At 49.3% G+C, this 23,011-nt stretch overlaps 3 protein-coding genes across 6 annotated transcripts; 1 reads left to right on the top strand and 2 right to left on the bottom strand.

Annotated features, from left to right (window-relative positions):
- Positions 1 to 1,717: 1,717 nt before the first annotated feature.
- On the bottom strand, positions 1,718 to 3,538 carry irf2bp2b (interferon regulatory factor 2 binding protein 2b). The gene is made up of 2 exons (XM_058085458.1): positions 2,652 to 3,538; positions 1,718 to 2,570 (listed from the first exon to the last, which is right to left on the bottom strand). Exons 1-2 carry the CDS (start codon positions 3,337 to 3,339, stop codon positions 1,834 to 1,836), a joined length of 1,425 nt encoding a protein of 474 aa, XP_057941441.1. The 5' UTR covers positions 3,340 to 3,538; the 3' UTR covers positions 1,718 to 1,833.
- Positions 3,539 to 10,798: 7,260 nt separating this feature from the next.
- map1lc3c (microtubule-associated protein 1 light chain 3 gamma) lies at positions 10,799 to 12,078 on the bottom strand. The gene is made up of 4 exons (XM_058086291.1): positions 11,973 to 12,078; positions 11,833 to 11,888; positions 11,661 to 11,767; positions 10,799 to 11,050 (listed from the first exon to the last, which is right to left on the bottom strand). Exons 1-4 carry the CDS (start codon positions 12,034 to 12,036, stop codon positions 10,876 to 10,878), a joined length of 402 nt encoding a protein of 133 aa, XP_057942274.1. The 5' UTR covers positions 12,037 to 12,078; the 3' UTR covers positions 10,799 to 10,875.
- A 1-nt stretch (position 12,079) lies between these two features.
- strn (striatin, calmodulin binding protein) lies at positions 12,080 to 22,902 on the top strand. Of its 4 annotated transcripts, none has more exons than XM_058085035.1 (19): positions 12,080 to 12,330; positions 12,541 to 12,825; positions 14,693 to 14,796; positions 15,065 to 15,138; positions 16,371 to 16,455; positions 16,852 to 17,022; positions 17,102 to 17,240; positions 17,303 to 17,465; positions 18,813 to 18,926; positions 19,009 to 19,137; positions 19,196 to 19,332; positions 19,399 to 19,574; positions 19,631 to 19,678; positions 20,407 to 20,528; positions 20,603 to 20,770; positions 21,271 to 21,411; positions 21,480 to 21,581; positions 21,653 to 21,739; positions 21,818 to 22,902. In XM_058085035.1, exons 2-19 carry the CDS (start codon positions 12,631 to 12,633, stop codon positions 21,985 to 21,987), a joined length of 2,325 nt encoding a protein of 774 aa, XP_057941018.1. In that variant the 5' UTR covers positions 12,080 to 12,330; positions 12,541 to 12,630; the 3' UTR covers positions 21,988 to 22,902. The 4 variants fall into 4 exon arrangements, with proteins under 4 accessions (XP_057941018.1, XP_057940853.1, XP_057940936.1 ...); XM_058084870.1 differs by having other exon boundaries at positions 12,081 to 12,330; positions 19,396 to 19,574; XM_058084953.1 differs by lacking the exon at positions 12,080 to 12,330 and having other exon boundaries at positions 12,420 to 12,825; positions 19,396 to 19,574.
- The last annotated feature ends 109 nt before the right edge of the window (positions 22,903 to 23,011 follow it).

The raw sequence follows: 23,011 nt of genomic DNA, 5'->3' as shown, positions 1-23,011 counted from the left end.
GCACATGACCTTCTCTGCTGCACATCCTTCAAGAGTCCTCAATCGTCACGTTTACGTCCTTCTGCTGGCAGTCACCTCAGCAACCGTCACCATGGTTACCAGCAGTGGGGGGGGGGGTTGCCAAGACTAGCAGTGACACCTGTTGATTCAGGTCATTGGGTCACCGGTCAGGTGATCAACTTCTGTGTGTTTGTGACAACCCCGAAACAACACATTCCGTGCGTGTGTGAGCTGATGTCAATGTCACACAGAGGTCATAGCTGGCCCCAACATGGCGTGTGTGTAGTTGAAGGACTCCTTCACAGCACCAACCACACACAAACACATCAAGCATGACCACCAAAAGCACTTCCTGCCGCAGGAGCACAGATTTACGACTTTGTTTTTTTCTCGTGGATGAAGGAGAGGACGCCGCCGCCACTCGCTGACGCTTTGCTGTCAGCAACGTCTGGCCGCTGTTCAAACACTTGATGTGAGACAAGGAGACCACCTTCACCTCCCACAACAGGAAGTAAACATGATTTATTAACAGGAAGTGATAGTAATAGTAGTAGTAGTAGAAATAGTCACAGGAAGTAACTGTGACATAAGTGTTAAGTCTTTTCAGCAGGTAATCCACGCTAGTTTAAGAGGATGACCTCACGCTGTGACAGCTAATCCACGGTGACAGGAAGCAGACATCTCTTGTTTGCATAATGGCTGCTTTCACGTTCAATGGCCCCCCCCTAACCAGGCTGCATGTCTCTGTCAGGAAACGCTAACGGTCACTTTCTGCTCGCTAGTTTCTGCCAAGCCGCAACAAATGCATCACTTCCTGTGATGGTTGGTCACAAAAAGGATGTTGCACCATGGGGAACATGGGCGAAGTCAGTGGGATGCTTATTCATGTCTATTTATAGCTGCGGTTAAACGTCAACAACACTTTGATGGGCAGGCGGGAATAAGAAAAAACAGAATACGGAGGCGGGTCCGGACAAATTTGTGACATCATAGCTTCTCAGCCAATCATCCAGCAGCAGTGAGCGTCATAGCATCATCTCTGTTTGTGATGACCTCATTATTTGTAACCTACTGGTGTCAAAAGTGATGTACAGTATAATCCTGAAACAGGAAGTGGCAGGCCGTAGATATATGACGGACGGGACAAAAAAAGCTGACCTCAGAACCACATGGCATACTGTTGACACACTTGAAGTGTGTGTATTGTTGCATTACTTGAAGAAAAACTGATTGTGGATCAGTTTCATGTGTCAGGAAGGGGTTAACTTCCTCACGCCACACTGGCCGCCATTCATCAGCGGCCATGTGACTTGCTTGAAGAAGAGGCGCGTCCTTGCAGCGGTGAGGCAAAGGGGGAGGGGACGGGGGACGGTGACTCAGGAATTCCGCTGTGGAGCACATGAACACCCCCTCCCCTCCCCTTCGGCCCCGCTGTTATTACCCATGATGCCGAGCACACTTCTTTTTCTCTAGTTTGTTTTCATCCCTGTCAACTTCTGACGGCAGCCATTTTGTCCCATGTGCTGCATGAAGATGCATCTGCCCCTCAGAAGGACCCCGACATGCCTTCCACAAGCAGCGGTCGCCACGACAACAACAAGCAGGAAGTGGCCGATGCAGCTATTTATAGTTGCTCTTATCTCGTAACGCTCGCAAGGCCTCACCACTCCACGTGATATGCCACCATATATTTGCCCCCCCCCCAAAAAAAAATTGTGTACAGAGTAGTTTGCTTTTATTGGCAAGTGCTTGCTCACATTCTTCAAAAAATGGTACAAACAAAGTCGTGAAAAACAAAAATACCATGGTCGCCACGGTAACCAAAAGAACATTTCAAGCATTCCGTTCCTTCTTGACCTTGATGTCGCCGGCCAAGATGGTCGCGATCTCACCCTGCATGAATGCCCACGGTATGTTGGAGCCCACCAGCGGGCAGCGCTCGCCGCTGGGACAGTACACCTCGCCGCTGGCGCCCTGCTGCTTGATGCTCTCACACGAGCACGGGAAGCAGAACTTGTGCGACGCCACCGACGGGCACTGTACGAAGTGCGTGTCTTCCAGACGCTCATGACACAACGTGCAGCATAGCGGCACGCCGCCGGCCACTACCGATGAGTCCAGGTTGCTCTGAGGCGGTACCGTGTGTGGCTCCGCAGAGTTAGCGCTCCCGGGACCGTCCCTCTGGGATGGCCTCCTGTGGGACGCAGAGGAGGGCGACAAGGGACTGCTGCTGTTCTGTCGTGCGCCTGCTGTTGTGGAGTGCACCTGAGAGCCATCTTTGGGTGAGCCTACACCGCCCGCGTTGTCAGCGGCGAGGATAAGTGCGGCCATCGGGGAGTGAGAGTTCTGAGCTGTGGTGGCCTCAGGGGGCGCACTGTGGGACTGGGGGGAGACGGCGGAAGGGGGAGCGGATGAAAATCCCGGCAGCGCGGCGGGGGGCATCTTGGCGACCTCAGATGCGGATGGCAGCCACGGCTGACCGTCTGCACCATTCAGCTTGGGGGTGGAGCCTTCGCTGTCCGGCTCGGGCGACGCCTTCCTCTTCATGCTGCGAGGGTGCTTCCCCCTGTCTGAGGAAGAGCTAGTTTTAAGCTAGCTACTTACAAAGTAGGTCAAAAAAAGCACTTCCTGTTGTCATGACGTCATCCTACCTGTCTTGGACGAGGAGGCGGGGCCTTCATATCCCATCATCCTCGGCATAGTCACGTGCTCCTTCTTCAACCTGCTGTCCAGGGAGTGCAGTGCCATGAGCTCGCGCACGCTCTTGCCCTTGCTCGCACACTCTTTGTCCGCCATGTTTTTCTCTTTCATGTCCACAAGAACCGCAGGCTGGGTCATCTGGGCTGCGCGGCCGTTCAACGGCTGTACGGCCACCACGCCGACGTTGACCAGCGGTATCAAACTGGGCGGCACGGCGCTCGTCCTGCGAGGGTTGGGGCTCTGACGGTTCAGCTCCGGTGGCTCGTCGGGTTTGGGGAAGACGCTCGGTAACGGGAGCCCGTTGGCCAACCGCACCGCCTGGTACTCCGGGCCCAGACGGGGCGGCCTGTCGGCCAGGGGGTAGCGGTCCAGGGGCTGCGGCGGGCGGGAGGCGGGCTCCCCGGCTGAGTGGTGGAGGTCCTTCCCGGAGAGCGTTGCCTTACCCGGGTGCGAAGCTCGCCCGTGGGCTCGCTTGAGCTGGCGGGCAGTTTCGATAACGAACTCGACCCGGTCGGCTCCTTCGTAGTTGACACATCCACGGCACACCGCCTCGCTGAAGTCCCAGATCATGGCCCAGGGCATGCGGGGCAGGTCGCATAGATAGCATGACTGGCGCCTGGACGCGGCCCTGGCCGACATGTTGGTGTCCGCGGTGAGTTGTAACAAAGACTGAGTCGACGTTGTTGAGTCTCGATGAAGGAATTTGACGTCAGAAAGAAGACGAGCCTCCGCGGCGGGAAGCCATCGTGTTCCTTTTCGTGGACGCGCCGCCGTCTGAACTCCACACTGGTGGCACTAAAGCCTGGTGACGTCACAGCACGCACGGCTCGTGCACGGGGCTTCTATTTACTGGAGCTGTGCGCATGCGCACTTTCTGTTTGTCTGCACGAGGCGAGTTGCAGCCAAAGATTGTTGGTGCATAGGAAGATGGATCACTAGCCTTTTTTTTCCCTCTGTATCGTCTGAATGAAATAATAGTTGAGGTAAGTCATTAAATTGTAAACATTAATGGGAAGGATGTGTTTTTTATTTTAGGCACTCGATCATAATCCAAATGACAGGGTGTTTGAAAATATTACGCGAAATCTCCGGTAATTGACTTCTTTACTAGGGTTCTCAATCCCATTCATGGGTGATGTGACTTGTTGTAAATGTAACGGTCTTTGTGAAGACGAGGTCTGCCGTTATGACGTCACAGTCAGCTTCCTGTTTTCTCAGGGAAACGAGGAAATAATGAAGTGGACAGCTACAAATGTCCTACATTGTAACGTTTCCACAGTCTAATTGGCTGAAACTGACATCTTATTGGACTCGAACAACGGAAAACTGGTGTGGTGTTGTGGTCACATGACGTGCTAGCCTCTCAGGTTCCCCAGAATGGAAGATGACGTAATGATGTCCTCATGTCAGAATGTTGTAACTGAAGTTTACATATGCAGTAATGTACTTTGTGACGTCACTGTTGTTTACATAGCGGTCAGATACATCAGCACTTTGTGAACTTCTAGAATGTGGCTAAGGAAGTAGAGAAGGGGCATTAATAAGAGGGTTAGCGGTTCAAATCTCGCTTCATCCATTGTAGTTGCGTCCTTAGCCGAGACGCTTCACCCACTTTGGGTTAAACATTTAATGTCCCAACAGTCCAAACAACCATCAGAACGCTTCCCGGCCTTGAGCGTAGAACCACGGCAGGCCGCCGTGTTTTGCGGTCTCAGCAGAGTCCGTAAATAGCCTCCTGCCGGCCGCTCAGAGGGGAGATTTGCAGACTCGGCCCCGGCGGCTGCAGGGGTCGACCCGGTCCGTTTATTCAGCTTAGCCGTTTCACACGGGGGGAGGAAGTTTGCTGGACGGGGAAGGTGACCTGAAGGTCACACTGGAGCTTAAGGGCTCATACAGATTAACTGTTTGCCGCCTGACCTGATGATCAGAACCTTGCTGAAGCTTCACTCAGACGTATATTTCCTAGTTCGCCTTATTAATAGGATTTTACTTTAGTGCCCGGTGATTGACTGGCGACCAACTTAGGGTGTACCCCGCCTCTTGCCCAAAGTCAGCCGGGATAGGCTCCAGCATATGCCCCTGACCCTCACAAGGACTTATTAGTTTTTGATTTGTCTTTGGTGACATCATCGCTCTCATCCAGCCAGCTCAAGCGTGTTATACAGTCGGAGTCAATAGCGTTGATGGTGGAGACCAAAAATGGAGGCACAAGTTCCAGAAAGGAGATGTCAGCGGAGGTGCAGCACACAACAAAAACAACAAGCATCGTTTTTTTCCTCCCATCAGCCCCCCCCCCCTCTCCCCCACCCCAGCCTTGTTGATCTTGTGCAGGCATGCCGGAGGTTGCAAAAGTCCTGCTGGGAAAACGTGGTGGCTGCCAAGCAGGAGTAGCAGCCTGCCAGGTCGAACTGGAGCCACGCCCACAACTGGCCTCGCCAACTGGCTCCCCGCCAGGGCTTCGTGCGGAGGACTCAGTCAGTTGCCATGACGAGGGAGGCAGCAATAATAGTGAGTCCAGATGTGCCGTGTAGTGTATGTGTGTGTGTGTGTGTGCGTTGGGGGTGGGTCAAAAGTGGATCATGGGGGGGGGCTGCCAGAAGGGAAAGGATGGGAGTTTCCCTGGAAGACATTTTTTTTTTTTTTTTTTTGTCCCGTCCAGCCATTGGGGCAGATAGTATTGTTGATCTAAATGCCCTTACATGCTAGACAGATTTGCTCTGTGTCAGGAAAGGTGTTGGCTACAACTTCCCTGTACCATGAAATTTTATTTGCCGTTATTTGATGTCTTTGTTATGCCATTTGGGACGACCGGACCGGAGCAAGAAGAAGAACAGAAAAGAAGAAGAGAGAAGAGAAAGGTGGGGTCGGGGGGGGGGGGGGGGGCAGTAGAGGGAGAGACAAAAACAGCAGCAACAAGAATTCCCAAAACAACAACAGTGACAAACAGAACAGTTAAATGTCAATGATGGCTAAGGGTCACACTGGAGATGATATCAGTGGAATGAAACAGTCCAACTTACCAATAGCAATAGTAACAATGAGGACATGACCCATGATAGTAAACACAATTGCAACCATACAGTTACAGTAATTAAAATCTCATTGCTTGACATCATTATTACTGTAATAATAGCATACCAATACTATATAAACATCAGGGATAAGAGAGTAGATTGTATAGAGAAGCACCCATGTGCTGTGAGTGCCCATATGGAGGTGTGTTGTGTATGTGAATGCGAGTGTGTGAATGTGTAATTGTCACTGAGAATGACAAAAGGAGAGAGACTGCCTTCTACCACCCAGCAAACCCCGCCCCGCGCAGCCAGGTCAAGCCCCCACCGCCAGAGATCCTCCGGCCCCGTGGGTGTGGGCAAAGCCAGGGCCGACTCCCCAAGACCCGCCCCCGAAGCAACTCCCCGAAGAGACCAGCAAGAGGCCATGGAGGAGCAATCCCAACCGGCAACAGGGCGCCAGCAGGCCGGAGGAGAGTCGCACCCCCGAGACCAGCGGGAGACCATACCCTACTAGGGCAGAAGGGCATCGAAGGCCACACACCCGTGGGCACAGGGGCGCCCCTGCCGGCCGGAAGGGAGCCCATCCACGGCCGGAGGCACCGCCTCCCGCCCCCCACACACCCCCAGGAAGCAGAACCCGGCCCGCCCCAGGTAACCCCAGGCCCGACCACCGACATAGGACCGCCCCGGCCAGGACAGAAGAGGCCCGGGCACACTGCCCCATGGAGGACCGGGCGGTTGAGATGGAACACCCTACGCCAGACCCCCGCAGAGCCCCCCCCCCCCGTATATCTACATGGCCATATACCCACATACACATCCACACATATACATATATATATACATATATATATAATTATAATAAAACTAATCATTAATTATCTAAGTATTTAAAACAATAAATACATAAAATAAACTCAGACACATGCACACCCCATCCACTCAATACACACACATGCTGTGGACGTCCCCGGGTGGGGCGTCCGGGGCATCACAGGGTGGGGGACCCAGGGGTCCCAGACCCACAACCAGGCCCCGAGCCCAGGGAGGTACGGACCGCCAAGGCATAGCACCCCCAGACTCCCCTCGACCACGGCATCAGGGCTACTGCAGTGTGGCAGACAAAGGAGCGGGCGAGGGGAGGAGGCCCGCACATGAGCAAGCGGAGGGGGCGAGCAGGCGAGTGGTGAGGCGCTCCACTGCGCCGGCCGACATCCACCGGGCAGCTCACCCCCGTGAGGGAGAGCCATAGCTCCAAGTCACGGGGAGGCCACGCACCAGAGCCGAGGAGTTAAGACCAGCGCAAGGCCCCCGAAGGACCCCACCATCCACCGGGAGGGCCAGCCCCCCCCGCCCCCAGAACCAGCAGCGCTCCGCCCACGTACCGGAGAACCATCCCCGACGAGCCCTAAGGCAAGACTGGGGATGGGCAAAGACAGGGACAGCGATGCGGCAGAGCATAGGACCAGTGGCAGCAGACACCCAAACGCCCGAAAGAGCACCGCCCCCCCAGCAGGCCCCACCCCGAGGAGCATGCTCCCCATCCCCACACGCCACCCCGGCCCCCGTACCCACGAGCAGGATCAGGTCCCCTCCCAACACACAGCCCGGTCCCCGCAGCAGCCACCACAGCGCAACAACCCCAAGCCACCACCGTAGACTTCAGGCCACCAGCAGCGCGGACCCCACTGCCTGGAGGCCGGTGAACGCCCCCCCAAGGGCACGTTGGCGCCCGCGACCCAGGACAGATCCAGGGAGGTAGCGCCAACCATGACACCAGGGCAAGCCCCGGCGTCAGCTGGTTCCAGCGGGACCCCCAGGAAGGCCAGGCAGACCAGACCAAAATATCCTGCAGCCCAGGGCACCCCGAGCGAGCCGCCAAGCCCCAGCAGCCAGCGGGCCAATCGCGGGGGTAGGCAGTAGGCTCTCCGGTCCAGCCCGCTACACCTGTGTGTGTGAAGATGGTATTGTGTAGATAGTGCAATTAAAAATAGGCCTGTCCCATAGGGCTGACCTATGTGTGTGGTGTATGTGTATGTGTGTGTGTGTGTGTGGAAGGAAGCTGAGCAATGGTGGGTCCCCTGCCTGCCCAGACCCCCCCCAGAACTGAGTGTCTAAGGTGCGGTTAAAATTGAAGGGTGACCAGCCAGAGGAATGCCGAGGACAAAAGGGCATCCGCAAGGAAACCCTTCGCCCCCGGCAAAACCAGTTGCAGGCCACCCCCCAAAGTCCTACATGTATGTGAGGTGGTGCAGTGCAGCAGGGAGGATCGGGGCCCCACACACGCCCACCCCGCACTACCGGCCAACCGAGCCGGGCAAGCCAGCCGCCCGGAGCAAGCCCTGGGCCACAGGACCAACCACGGGCCCCACCCAGCCCATCGTGGCGGCCAGTCCGGCCTGCCAGCTCCCCCCCGGAGGGCCCCACCAGAGATTGAGCCAGCTATGCCACCCCCGGACCACCAGGAGCCGCGGACAAACCACACGCCCCGAGGCTGCTCCTACAACCACCAGAACAGCAGGAACCGCGCCCCGGCAACACATCCGTCACCATGGCAGCCCAGGGAGTGACACCACAGAGACCGCAGGAGAACCGGGACCCGCATGGGGAAGAGCCCAACCCCACCCCCCGGGCTCGTGAGCCAAGAGTGCCAGGGCGGGACAGAGACACACACACCCTGGAAGACATTTTAACGAGTAAACACTTGAGAATGTCTGCTGCTTGTCTAGCCGACACGGTGGCCGTGACTGAGGGAGCAGAAGACAAATTGATGTGAAAAAAAAACTTAAAATGTTAACAGTTTAAGTCTCCGCCCCTACTTCCTGTCTCCAAAAATAATTTTTTTTAGTCATTTTACATTTTTTTACATAAGTGTTGTTTACACAAACATTGCAATAAAGCATCAAAAGTCAAAGTACTAGTGAACTCATCAAACTTCCTGTTTGAGAAAGACAGGAAGTGACCTCACTGCCGTCAGGGTGGAAGACGGGGAATGTTTACGCTGCACTTCCTGCTATTGGCTGTCTGACAGCAGGCCAGCAGTTGCTGAGCTCCACCTCCAGTTCTGTGCTCTCTAACTTTTATCTTGTATCTACAATCGCAGGAAAAGGGAGGCCGAGAAGCTCCTTGTTAGCTCTGGACGCCTTGTTTCCTCCTCAAAGCTCTTATCTGGCCTCCATGATTGAAAGCTACCAAGTCTAAGAAGTAAATTTTCTCCGTCCTAGGTCCTTAGGACTTGTCTAGTGCTCTGAAACGTGCTAATTCAAACAAGCTACTTGAAACATGCTAACTGAAACAAGCAACTTGTAGCATGCTAACTATTAAAAACATGCTACCCGACTTATGCTAGCTGAAATGTGCTATTTGAAATGTTCTAATTCAAACAAGCTACTTGAAACATGCTATTAAAAACATGGTACCCGACGCATGCTAGCTGAAATGTGCTATTTGAAACGTTCTAATTCAAACAAGCTACTTGAAACATGCTAACTATTAGAAACATGCTACCCGACGCATGCCAGCTGAAATGTGCTAACTGCAACATGGTAACTGAAACAGGCAATTTGAAATATGCTACCCGATGTGTGGTAACTGAAACAAGCTATTTGAAAGGCTCTAATTCAAACAACTTACTTGAAGCATGCTAACTGAAACATGCTCCCCGACGCACGCTAGCTGAAACGTTCTCACTTAAGACAAGCTACATGAAGCATGCTAACTGACATAAGCTATTTGAAACATGCTACCCGAAGCGTGCTGACTGAAAGAAGCTATTTGAAACATGCTAGTCAAAACAAGCTACTGGAAACGAGCAATTTTAAACGGATCTACGAAGCAGATCCAGTTTGTGGACGGAGAATAATGTTAGTATTTTTCTACTCTCAATGTGTGGACAGATATCTGTAATATACATTGTTGTTGCCATAGTCATGCTCCGGCAGCAGTAACATGCACAGCTGGGATAAGCTCCAGCATACCCATAACCCTAGTGATATATAAGCAGCATAGAAAACTAATATGAACATTTGACCTTTATGCCAGGATGCCAGCATACATTGTTTTGGTGCTGGTAGCTGGGTTGAAATATGACTAAAATATTCAAGAGTACAGTATATAATAACTTGAAAAGTTATGACAATACAAACCACCAGGGGGGCAGCATTTTCACAACAGATGTAGAAAACCATGTACTCGATGGTGGCCTCTAGTGGCCAAACTTGTACCTGTCGTTTGTGTTTTAACATTTAGGATGTCATTCATAGGGCTGCCAATGCGCATGCTTCATGCTGCAATGGAGCCAGAGCGTCCTCTGCTGTCAAAACATGTTCCTTTAATACAGGGGTCGGGAACCTTTTTGGCTAAGAGAGCCATGAAGGCCAGATATTTTAAAATGTGTATCTGTGAGAGCCATATACATTTTGAATGCAATAAAATGTGTGCATTTTTATGTAAGACCAACAGTTTTAGATATAATGGGCTCTAATTATGTAGACCAGGCACACTACCCCACGCCAATGGGGTGTGGTCAGCATACTTTCGTGAGCAGCACAGTGTCTAATAATAAATCAAATACTTGCTGCCATTAATGCAACTTCTGCTGCTGCATAGTTTTGAACCGTATTCAGTACACATATTTCATTCTTTTGGCCATCTTCACCTGAAGGCTTGGTTCTGCAGCTTTAGCTATTTGACTAAAAGAGGAAAGTTTACATTTACATGTTTTTTTGACATCTCAATGACCGAGGTAGACTACCGCATTACCCAGTAATAATCAAGTTTTGGTGTTTGACCTGGAAAATATCATTAGGAAAGATGGATATGGTCGGCCGTATTGCAGTAGAAAATAGATGGACGAATTAAAATGCATAAGAAAGTTGTTGATTTTGAATATTATTTAATTTAATATTATTTCTGTGATGTTTACTTTAAAATGTTAGCAAAAATACATTTTTATTGTGGTAAGAAATGCTTGAGAGCCAGATACAGTCATCAAAAGAGCCCTACCTGGCTCCCGAGCCATAGGTTCCCTACCTCTGCTTTAATAGATCACATGCAGAAAAATGTCACAATATGTTCTAAGAAGGTGGTATACATAAGATTTATTGATGCACAGAGCCATTAAAAGTCAAAACATTTTTTCTATTTACATACATATTATAGTCTAAAAACATGTCCCGTGTCCAAACATCTCCTGCGAGGCGTAGGTCATGTACAGGAAGCCGTCATCGTCCTGGTGGTCCCTGTAGACCTGCGCCATCGTGAGCGTCATGCTGGCCAGACCGCTGTTGTTGATCAGCAGGTAGAAAGCCTGAGAGGGAAGCAGCGCCATGCGATTCCTGAAGGGACACAAAAGGTACATGTGCTTCTGCCGCTTTGGAGTGACCTTGGACCTCACCATCATCGGCTGCAAACAGGCTTCACTACACATCCTAAAATAAAACTGCCAACTGGTTGAGATGCAATTTTGTTAGCCTGCAGTAAATAGGCTAACTTAGCATGATGTTGCTGTTGAAATGTGATTAATTTTAGCTTTGTAGCATAGCCATGCTAATATGTGTCCTGCTTCACTCTTAATGTTAGTGTTGTGATACAAGTCATCAATTGCTTGGCTGGCACTCTCATACAGCCGGCACAGACTAGCAGCTCATTAGCATTAAAGCAACACACCAAACCCAGTACAACTTACTATAAGCACTTCATCAGCCAGTGCTAATATTTCCCATGCACTACAAATGCCACTTGTTTCTAACTACCAGCAATATAGTGTGACATGAATGTGACTTGCATCAACCATAATTGGCAAGACTGCCATTTCAGCCACCACGTGACCAGCCTAATAAGAAGCATGCAGTGTAACATTAACAAAGTCACATCCTGCTCACTATACTGTTGCCGAAATGTTTAAAAGTCATCCTCCTAATTAATCACTCAATAAAGACTGCTTACCTGATGATGGTGACAAATTGGTTCATGGTGAGCTCATGAGGAACAAGAAACTTCGTTTTGTCCAGCGGAGGAAGAAACTTCTCCCGCTCATAGCGCTCTATAATCACCTGTCGACGGGAAGTGACGTCACTATAGTCACCTGCAGGAATATAGCGTTTCGTGCTGCACTCACCGGGATTTTATTAGGGAATTTGGAGCGGATTCCCGCCACCTCCTGCTTCCTGGTGGCTACCCGGCATGAACAAGTTAAATAAAAAGAAGAAGAATTGGTTTAGAAGTGTTGGAATAAAGTTCGATAGTTATATTGGTTACCAAAGCTCTTCCTCTGTTTGAAGGGCTTGCCGTGCAGCTGCTGGCTCCTCTCCAGGGGCGGCATGGTGGTGGCGGGAGGGCGGGCGCGAGGTCCGGGCGCGCGGACGTTAAATAGTGCGCACGCAGGCTGTGGTTGATCAACTGATTAGCACGTGGCCGGCTTGGTCTAGACTTTCTGGGGCGGGGGTTTAGTTCTGGTTGGTTAGCTTACATTTTTACTTTTTTTACTTTAGTCTTTTGACACGTTTTATGTGATTGCGGATGGCTTCCTGTTTGTGTGACGTCACCATATGTGGACCCGAGAGAGACAAACATGTCTCCTGCTGTCCTCACACTAATAATGACATCAAAGTAAGGGGTAAGAGTGAACATTATCTGTTTTGTTTCTCCTTGGGGGGGGGGGGGTAAATGGCATATAAACTCACTAATGGTGGTGTTTTGTTAAACAATGTCCCTCTAAGAAGACAAACTTGCGAATGTAACGAGTGGGGCTGTGTGCTCTTACTTTGAAACACCATACCGGAAGACGTGCTCCTCACAAATTCCTTGAGCTGTACGTGTCCTCCAGCTGTTCCTGCGTGGACCTCCTCCATGGACGCTCTTGTATCAACGGAAGGTAGCAGCCCCCTCGGCTGAGCTGCGCGGCTTCTGCCCGGCCATGGACGAGCAGGCGGGCCCGGCCGTCCTCCTCGGCTTGCCCGGCGGAGGGAACGCCAAAGCCCCGCAGCCCGGCGACGGAGAGGCGGCCCGGGCTGAGTACAGCATCCCGGGAATTCTGCACTTCCTCCAGCACGAGTGGGCCCGTTTCGAGGTGGACAGGGCCCAGTGGGATGTGGAGCGGGCCGAGTTGCAGGTACTGTTGACGCGGACGTGTTTGCTTTGCCGGACTTGCGTGGGCTCATGTCGGATAAAGTCACTAACAGCGCGTCCACCGAAGGGCAAAAGAACCCACGGAGTTCGACTTGCAGTGAAATGTCCATCAACATGTTTACCTTAGTCACGTTTCTCTCTTCCTGCTCATGTCGCGTCAGGTGTGACGCGCAGCATTTTCTGAAAGTCGAAACAAGCCGCAATGTGGTTCTCTGCACCGCCGAAATAAAGACGAGACCCACGTCATCCGCTCTTTCTAACGTCTTCGTGTTCATTTAACCCAGGAACATCCGTAAGGGCCACGGATTTCAAGGCAGGTTTGGTGTGAGCATCTGAATGTGCTTGCTTGGCGTCACGTTGGTGCACGGCAGCACACCTGAGTGAACCACGCTGGCGTCCACCCTGAGTGAATGAACCACGCTGGCGTCCACCCTGAGTGAATGAACCACGCTGGCGTCCACCCTGAGTGAATGAACCACGCTGGCGTCCACCCTGAGTGAATGAACCACGCTGGCGTCCACCCTGAGTGAATGAACCACGCTGGCGTCCACCCTGAGTGAAGGAACCCCACTGGCGTCCATCCTGAGTGAACCACGGTAGCGAACCACGCTAGCGTCCGCCCTGAGTGAACCACGGTAGCGAACCACGCTAGCGTCCGCCCTGAGTGAACCGCGCTAGCGAACCACGCCACAGTCTGTCCTGAGTGAACCGCGCTCGTGTCCGCCCTGAGTGAACTGCGCTAGCAAAACCACGCTAGCGTCCGTCCTGAGTGAACCGCGCCACTGTCCGTCCTGAGTGTACCGCGCTAGCGGACCACGCTAGCGTCCACCCTGAGTGAACCGCGCCAGCGAACCACACCACAGTCCGTCCTGAGTGAACCGCGCTAGCATCCGTCCTGAGTGAACCACTGTAGCGAACCACACTACCGTCCACCCTGAGTGGCTAGCGTTTGTCCTGAGTGAACCGCGCTAGCGTCCGTCCTGAGTGAACCACTGTAGCGAACCACGCTAGCGTCCACCCTGAGTAAACCACGCTAGCGAACCATGCTAGCGTCCACCTTTAGTAAACCGCACTAGCGTCCAGCGTGTAGAAGGGTCACAGGTCAATCCTTCATCCAAACAGCCTTTAGCCATCCTAGCGTGATGATGTCACAGCTTTTCTGATGACATCACCCTCATACGCGTGAGAGCGTTCACATTACATAACATCAGCTGACTTCCAGCGAGGAAAAAATGCACATCAATCCCTATCATCTTCTGCCACAGCTGGACGTCTCTGATCGTGCTTCTAGTTGACACGTGTGTGCGTGTGCATGCGTGCGTGTGTATCAATCAAAGACAGATGCTCCCAGAATAAAATGTGGAGCTGAAAATGAGGTCATCTTGTTTTTTTTTTTTTCATCTGCATCCTGTCATGACATCCCAAATCTGCGCGGAATTCACCATAAGTCCAACTGCATCTTCTTAAAGGACCAGACCATTTGACTTGAAAGACCTGAGGGCGGTCTGAACGGACATTTATGAACCGGTTTAATCAGGTTCCTCTTTGTCATGAAGTGTGTTCATTCACTTGAGTGTGACCTTGAGCGTGACCTCGAACTGTCATCATTTAGATGTCTTCAGTGTGAAATATCTCATTCATTCTAATCCGAAAACAAGGAAGTAGACCATGGAGATTCCGAACCAACCATCACATCTGAGCAGATCTTTGCGATCTAAAGATCTTTACATTTTCATTTTGATGTCACGTCATCAAGTCCATTTTACGAGATTTCAGCTGTGTAAAAAAACGAAGCTAAGACATCTCAGATGAATGTTGCATGATGGGAAATGACTGGTGTTTATCCCCAGGCTCAAGTGGCCTTCCTGCAAGGGGAGCGACGGGGCCAGGAGAACCTGAAGAAAGACCTGGTGAGACGCATCAAGATGCTGGAATACGCCCTCAAGCAGGAGAGGTAGGAACCACCCGATGGGGGTCAATGGGGTCGTACCAAAAGTGATCAAAGACCAACTCATATGGAGATAATGCTCCTCATAATTGGATTGGCAGCTGTGGCTTCTGCTCACTAGAGCAGATAGTGAAGGACCGTGGGAAAACATCAGTACATGCAGGACCTTTGACCTCAACTGTGAAGTCACATACTGAGAATTGAACCCGTGACCTTTAGCACACCATGGCGTGTGATGAAGGAATTTCATTCATCTGTGTGTGTTTGTTTGTAGATCCAAGCATCACAAACTGAAGTATGGCACAGAGTTAAATCAAGGAGACATCAGCGCTCCGAATTACGACTCAGGTGAGACACACAAACACCACATGTGCCCTGTGATTGGCTGGGGACAGGTACTTTCAGGTACTATGAAAAAAACTTGAGAAACGGTCATCTTACAAAAAAACGCTAAAATCATCACACAGTAACTTAACACTCAAAAGGTAGCTAAGAAATATGCAAAAAATTAATACGAGTTTAAAATAAAAAGCATCTATTTTAACGTCCCAGCAAAGCATTTCATTGGAGATGGCTGCTGGAGCAGAGGGAGCCTAAGGAACCTCCCTCAGGGCTCTGGGCTCCTCTGGCTCCCTCTGGTGGACAGAGCCAGGTACTTTCAGGTACTATAAAAAAAACTCAAGAGAAGCTTGTCAACCCATTAGAAACGGCAGACTCATGGTCATCTTACAAAGAACGCTAAAATCATCACACAGCAACTTAACACTCAAAAGGTAGCTCAGAAATATACAAAAGTTATGAATATGAGTTTAATATAAAAACTATTTTAACGTCCCAGCAAAGCATTTCATTGGAGATGGCTGCTGGAGCAGAGGGAGCATATGTATATAGCATACATACACACTATGTACACATGTATATACTTGTACACATATAGTACATACATACACGTAGATACCCACATGTACATACAATGTCAAACAATAATAATAATAATTAAAAATTTAAATTAAATTGCAATAATTAAATTAAATTCATTTAATTAATTTTTTAAATATTTTATTTCAAATATAATTTAATTATTTTAATATAATTAAAAATGTAATTAAAATTTAAATACATTAAAATTAAAATGCATTTAAATCAATTTAAATCAAATATTTTAAAAAATAAATTTTTAATTTTTTAAATATTTGATTTGAATTTCATTAAATTATTTCAATTTAATACAATTTTTTAATTATTATTTTTTGACATTGTATGTACTACATGTGGGTATCTGCGTGTATGTATTAAATTTTAATTAATTCATTCATTAATTTTCTACCGCTTTTTCCTCACGAGGGTCGCGGGGGTGCAGGAGCCTATCCCAGCTGTCTTCGGGCGAGAGGCGGGGTCCACCGTGGACTGGTGGCCAGCCAATCACAGGGCACATATAGACAAACAACCGGCATTCCACATTCCGTATAACAGATATTTACAAATTAATTACGGTCTTTTTGAGAAATGTCATGTGTTTTCTACAGAAAAATAATTATTGGAGGAATCATAATCTTTAATTTTGTGTGTGTGTGTGTCAGACGAGGCCAACGACAGCGACGCTCACACTCCTCCAAACAGCAGCCATCAGCTGAGCTGGAAGCAAGGACGCCAGCTGCTCTCACAGTCAGTACACACACACACACACACACACACACACCCCAATAGTGTTCAATGTCAGTGGTTTGCTGCTGTTTGTTGTGTCAGTGAATGGAGGATTGTGTGGCGGGAGGCTGGTACTGGGTGGGCGTGGGGGTGTTGCCGGGGGCGGGGCTTAAGGAGTGAACAAATGAGCTTTCTGCTGCTGACCTTAAAGTTGATGATTTCCTTGCTGCTTCTTTCTCGGCTGAGGTGAGTTTAAACTTTTTTTAAAAGCGTCATCTTCAACGGATCATGTGACATCGTAGCGATGCTAACTGCTAGCATCTTCACTTCCAGATGATGAGAGAGCGTAGCACGGGTGGGGGGAGGTTGTGTGATGTGTTGGCGAGGAAGGGATGATGATGACGATGATGATTCCAGGTACCTGAAGGAGGTCGGCTATGCAGACGCCATCTTGGATGTCAAGTCTCACCGCGTCAGGGCGCTCCTGGGCCTGAGTGGCGATTTGGGAGAGTCGCTCCCCGCCCACAACAGCAACGCCCTGGTCAACGGCACAGACGCGTTGTCGCCTAAAGAGGGAGGCGTGTCCAGGTATCACTCGCCTGGCGAACACGCTCGCCCAGCGCGTCGTCGTCATCATCAATAATACTTAGTTCTCGCTGTCTTCCAGCAAAGCGTCCACGTCCGACTCGGCTGCCATCTTGGAGGCGTTCAAGATCATAGAGAACGCCGCCGCAGAGTTCAGCGACGAAGACGAGGACGACGACAGCGAGGGGCGGGACAGAACCATCTTGGACCTCGCCGCCGCCGTAAGAAGCGAATCGTCACGCCTTTGTTTGGCTCGGTGCTCTTATTTTGAAAATCTCCACAGATGGTCAGGAGGAAACCGTCTCCTACGCCATCCTCGACGATCTCAGACCTCAGCGATGACCCTGACACAGAGGAGGCGCTCAAAGGCTTTGACTTCTTGTCCAGTCAGGACGAGATGCTCGCACACGGAGAGTCCACCAGCGGTGAGGACGGCGGCGACTGGGGTGAGACATGGTGGCAACAAACTGTTCCTAATGGCTGTCTTTCCAAACTTATGCTTTTATTAGGATTAATAAAACAATAACTTTAAAGTTGGCAACAAATAAATAAAAGCATGCATGGAAACTACAATAAGATCAAGCGATATTTGACACAACTCACTGACCCGTTCAAAGGAATCAGTAACTTGGACTTCTGGGAAAGGCAGGAAGGTACGGGTCGTTTTTTGAGACGCCGAAACGACACTTTTTCTGGCGAGGGAGGTGGACCAATCCCACCAAACATTCATCAGGGGTCCCGGCAGGACCCAAAAAAGGCAAAAAATCCAACTTTTCCGACTTGTTGCTTTTCGATTGTTTTTCAAGTACGCAAATTTTGTTTTTTCGAGGCGCTGAAATGACACTTTTTTGATCCGGGAAGTGGACCAATCCCACCAAACATTCATCAGGGGTCCCGGCAGGACCCAAAAAGGGGAAAAAATCCTTCTTTTCTGATGGGTTGTTTTTTGATCGTTTTTCAAGTCCACAAATCTTGTGTTTTCGAGGCGCCAAAACAACACTTTTCTGGCGAGGGATCCAAGATTTAAGATTTTTAGACCTAAAAAAAATAAGCAGGACCTTTAAGCTTGAAATACTTTTTTTTGCCTTGTTACAACTTATGAGATTCGGGATTGAACCACCAACCTTCCCATATCTTTCATTTTCTGCGGCGTATCCTCACAAGTGTCACGGGGGTGCTGGAGCCTATCCCAGCTGTCTTCGGGCGAGAGGCGGGGTACACCCTGGACTGGTGGCCAGCCAATCACAGGGCACATATAGACAAACAACCATTCACACTCACATTCATACCTATGGACAATTTGGAGTCGCTAATTAACTTAGCATGTTTTTGGAATGTGGGAGGAAACCGGAGAGAACATGCAAACTCTACACAGAGATGTCCGAGGGTGGGATTGAACTCAGGTCTCCTAGCTGTGAGATCTGCGCGCTAACCACTCGGCCGCCGTGCAGCCCGGGTATATCTTAACTCATGCTATTAAAATCACAAGCATGACTATCATGAGATGATGTACCTAATGAAGTGGCCACCCAGTGTGTATTTGTAGAAGAAATATTCCCTGGTGGAGAACCGCTGCCTCTTTTTTCCGTTGTTGCCTAGCAATGTCATCATTGTCATCTGGCCAGTGACAAACTCAATTCCCACGCATTTTGTGATTCCCTGCACTTCAGCACGTTGCAGAGGAGTGATGGCAGCGTGCGCACACACACACACACACACACACACACACACAAAGAGTACTTGGGCTACTTGTGTGTAGCAAGCCACGCTAACGTTAGCATGATTTCACGCAGACAAGGACGAGCCCCCCCCTCTGAGAGACCTGGCCTGGGACGTAGACCCGGCCCTGATAGCCCAGCTCAAGGAGCAGTACCGGCGGGAGCGTAAGGGCAAGAAGGGGGTCAAAAGTACGTACCGGTTCTGGTCTAGACTCTTGAGCTCTGAGCGGCCCATATCAGACGCCATCTTTGTTTCCACCCCCCCCCACAGGACCAAACCGCTCCAAGCTGCAGGACATGCTGGCTAACCTACGGGATGCTGAGGAGCTTCCCGCCATGCAGCCCCCCATGGCGACCCCCTCCCGGCCCGCCGTAGCTAGACTCAATGAGCAGGAAGACGGTAGGCTGATCTCAGCTGTTGTTGCTAGGCAGACTTTGACTTTTTGTTTTTTCCACAGAGGTCATGACCTTCCTGCCATCGCCCGGAAAAGCGTTGATGCTGGGCGGCGTGGACGAGGCGGTTTCTAACGAGCTTGGACTGGGCGAACTGGCCGGCCTGACTGTGGCCAACGAGGCCGAGTGCCTGACGTACCAAGTGAGTCCTCGTGCGGATGTCCTCCGAAGGGGGGCGGGACCTTAACCAGACGTCTTCATGCAGCAGATGAGCAACAGCAAAGACGCTCTGAGGAAGACGTGGAACCCCAAGTTCACGCTGCGGAGTCACTTCGATTCGGTCCGAAGCCTGGCCTTCCATCCCGTGGAGGCGGTCCTCATCACCGGTTCCGAGGACAACACGCTCAAACTGTGGAACCTCCAGAAGACCACGCCTGCTAAAAAGTGAGAAGAAAAGTCATGTTTTTAAAAACCAATAAACTCACGATGTCGTCTTCCAGGTGTGCGTCCTTGGACGTGGAGCCCATCTACACGTTCCGAGGTCACGCGTGAGTTGCTTTATTTTAATATTCCTCAAGTCACATGATCACAGATTCAGGAAATGACATTGACGCAGCAACTTGTCCATAGGTATGAATGTGAGTGTGAATGGTTGTTTGTCTATATGTGCCCTGTGATTGGCTGGCCACCAGTCCAGGGTGTACCCCACCTCTTGCCTAAGACGGCTGGGATAGGCTCCAGCACCCCCGCAACCCTTGTGAGGATAAGCGGTAGAAAATGAATTAATGATGTTTTGCAAATTTGGAGTGGTCAGACTGGAGCAGGAGGGGATAGAAAAGAAGAAAAAAAGAAAACGGAGGGGGGAGTCCATTTTTAGAAAAAATGTCTAAACAACGATGCTACTCCAGTTTCCTTCCACATTCCAAAAACATGCTAGGTTAATTAGCGACTCCAAATTGTCCATAGATATGAATGTGAGTGTGAATGGTTGTTTGTCTGTATGTGCCCTGTGATTGGCTGGCCACCAGTCCAGGGTGCCTGAAGAAAGCTGGGATAGGCTCCAGCACCCCCCCCCCCCCCCCGAGACCCTAGTGAGGATAAGCTGTAGAGAATGAATGAATGAATGAATGAAAATGAGTAGCTCTCACCAGAAAAAACCTCGGTGACCCCCATATTGGTATCGTTATCTGTATCGATATCCGTAACGGTCAAATTCACTCATGGATAACCACAATAAAGGAGGGACGACTGACCAGTCTCCGCCTCTCCCGCATAGTGGGGCCGTCCTGTGCGTCACCATGAGCTCCAATGGCGAGCAGTGCTTCAGCGGGGGCATGGACGGAACCATTCAGAGCTGGAACACGCCCAACCACAACATCGACCCCTACGACTCGTATGGTACGTCCCCTCTTTTGTGTCTTCCTTGTCTCCAACGCAATTCCCCTCCAGGACGAACTCTCTGCTCGTTGTAGAGCTGTCTGTCCTGCGCGGGACGCTGTGCGGCCACAGCGACGCCGTGTGGGGAGTGGTCTACAGCTCCGCCCACCACCGCCTCCTGTCCTGCTCGGCTGACGGGACGGTGCGCTTGTGGAATGCGGCCGACGCCTCGCCATGTCTCGCCGTTTTTAACGAGAGGGGAGGTACGGCGCCGTGTGACATTTCAACCTGACGCTTGGTTGAAATGAATAGATAGAAATTATTTATTTATTTAGTTGTTTGTTTATTTATTATTTATTCATTATTATATTATTATTATTTATTCATTTATTTATTGTTTATTTATTCATTCATTATTATTATTTATTTATTTATTAAGTTATTGTTATTGTTTTTTATGTATTTTTATTTATGTTTTATTTATTCCTTCATTATTATTATTTATTATTTTTATTTATTTATTAGTCAGTTATTATTATTGTATTTATTGTTATTGTTTTTAATATTTATTATTGTTATTGTTTATTTATTCATTCATTATTATTATTTTTATTTATTTATTATTCAGTTATTATTGTTTTTATTTATTATTTTTTTTATTTATTATTATTCATTGTTTATTCATGTATTTATTGTTTATTATTATTTATGACTAAAAATAGTATTATTTGTAATCAATTAATCATCATTGACCACTTTTCAGAGCTGGGAGTGGCCACCTCTGTGGACGTGGCGAGCACGGAGCCAGCTCACATGGTGGCGTCCTTTACCAGCGGCCATGTTGGCGTCTTCAACATGGAGACCCAGCAGCTGGTGGTCAAGCTGCAGTCGGCCGGAGCCGCAGGTACGCTGGTCGGCCATTAAGCGTCATTAGCGTCATCAGCTAGCGTCTTACTTTGTCGTCGTCTTTAGACGCTGCGTGTCGAATCAACAAAGTGCTGAGTCATCCCACCCTGCCCGTCACCATCACGGCGCAGGAGGACCGCCACATCCGCTTCTTTGACAACAACACGGGTACGTGACGCTGTTAGATCTACTTCCTGACTGTATGGAGTCATGTGATTTCATGTCATGTGCACATGAAGGTAAGTCGGTCCACTCCATGGTGGCACACTTGGACGCCGTGACGAGTCTCGCTGTGGATCCAAACGGACTTTACCTCATGTCAGGAAGTAGGTGACATGTGCCCCGCCTCTACGTGTTTGACCGTCTCGCTCACCTTCATATTTACGATGGTTTGGTCCGTGCAGGCCACGACTGTTCCGTCCGCTTGTGGAACATGGAGACCAAGACGTGCATCCAGGAGTTCACCGCCCACCGCAAGAAGTTAGACGAGTCCATCCATGACGTGGCGTTCCACCCGACCAAATGCTACATCGGCAGCGCTGGGGCGGACGCCCTCGCCAAGGTCTTCGTATGACCCATCTGTCTCGTGTGGACTCGGGCTGGCCCGCGTCGTAAAAAACAAACACACCGGGAAAAATGACGCCATGTTTGACTCGCCTGCATGTTTTTCATTTGTCACTATGACGTGCCTTTTGTTAGTTGTCATTTGTCACTTCCTGCGTTGAGGCGTCGTCATCTCCATTCAGAGCCGTGCACTTTGACCTCCGGATGGCGTTCAACTCAGGATGAGACTAACTCGACAAAAAAAAAACAAAAAAAAAACGGGTTTCTTGGTATAAAAGCTTGCTGTAAAATATCTTCATTCCCTCACTGCTTTTCATTTTTGTTGTTAAAACGCAGCAAAGCAAGCAAAACTTGTATATTTAAAAATAACGACAAAGAGTATTTATTAAGCACAAGTTGCTAATGTTTAATGCTAATGCCGTTGTGCGTGCTTTGTGTATTTTTGGTAAGTTACCAGTTGAGGTGTTTTTTTAAAACTTGAAAAAACGTGAACTTGTTGGGAATCACAAATGTTTATTATTAACAATTATTTTATTATTATAACTACATTGTACGTTGGTGTTTGAAAAAACGAGGTGCAAAAAGGTGACTCGGTTACTATTTCATTGCAGAAAACAAGGATGTAGCACTTTTACTCTGCACATACTTTATTTCTTTATGCACTCTGTAAAACTTGAAATATTAGATTAGAATATGTGTTTTGTTTTTGCTCTCTTTATTTGTTTACTTCTAGAAATGATTAATATTGTCCATAAATGTGTACAATGAATATGATAGTCTATTGAAGCTTAGCTAACATGTACATACGATTGCTTTTACAATTAAAAAAACATTGCGTTAACCTTGATACACTATTTGATTCCATTTTTTAGAGCAACCTTGAAAGTGTATATTGTGTGTTGATGATACTACTTATTACAAATATATTTCTATAAGTGGGAGTCGAACATGACAAAGTAGTGTTATTCATGCAATTGGCAATAGAGGAAATATTACATTGCATGATGTCAACAAACTCAAATAAAATGTAAATT

Source organism: Doryrhamphus excisus, chromosome 1 (assembly GCF_030265055.1).
Source record: "Doryrhamphus excisus isolate RoL2022-K1 chromosome 1, RoL_Dexc_1.0, whole genome shotgun sequence".
In the NCBI taxonomy this organism is placed as follows: Eukaryota; Metazoa; Chordata; class Actinopteri; order Syngnathiformes; family Syngnathidae; genus Doryrhamphus; species Doryrhamphus excisus.
This window is presented reverse-complemented; position numbering and strand designations above follow the sequence as displayed.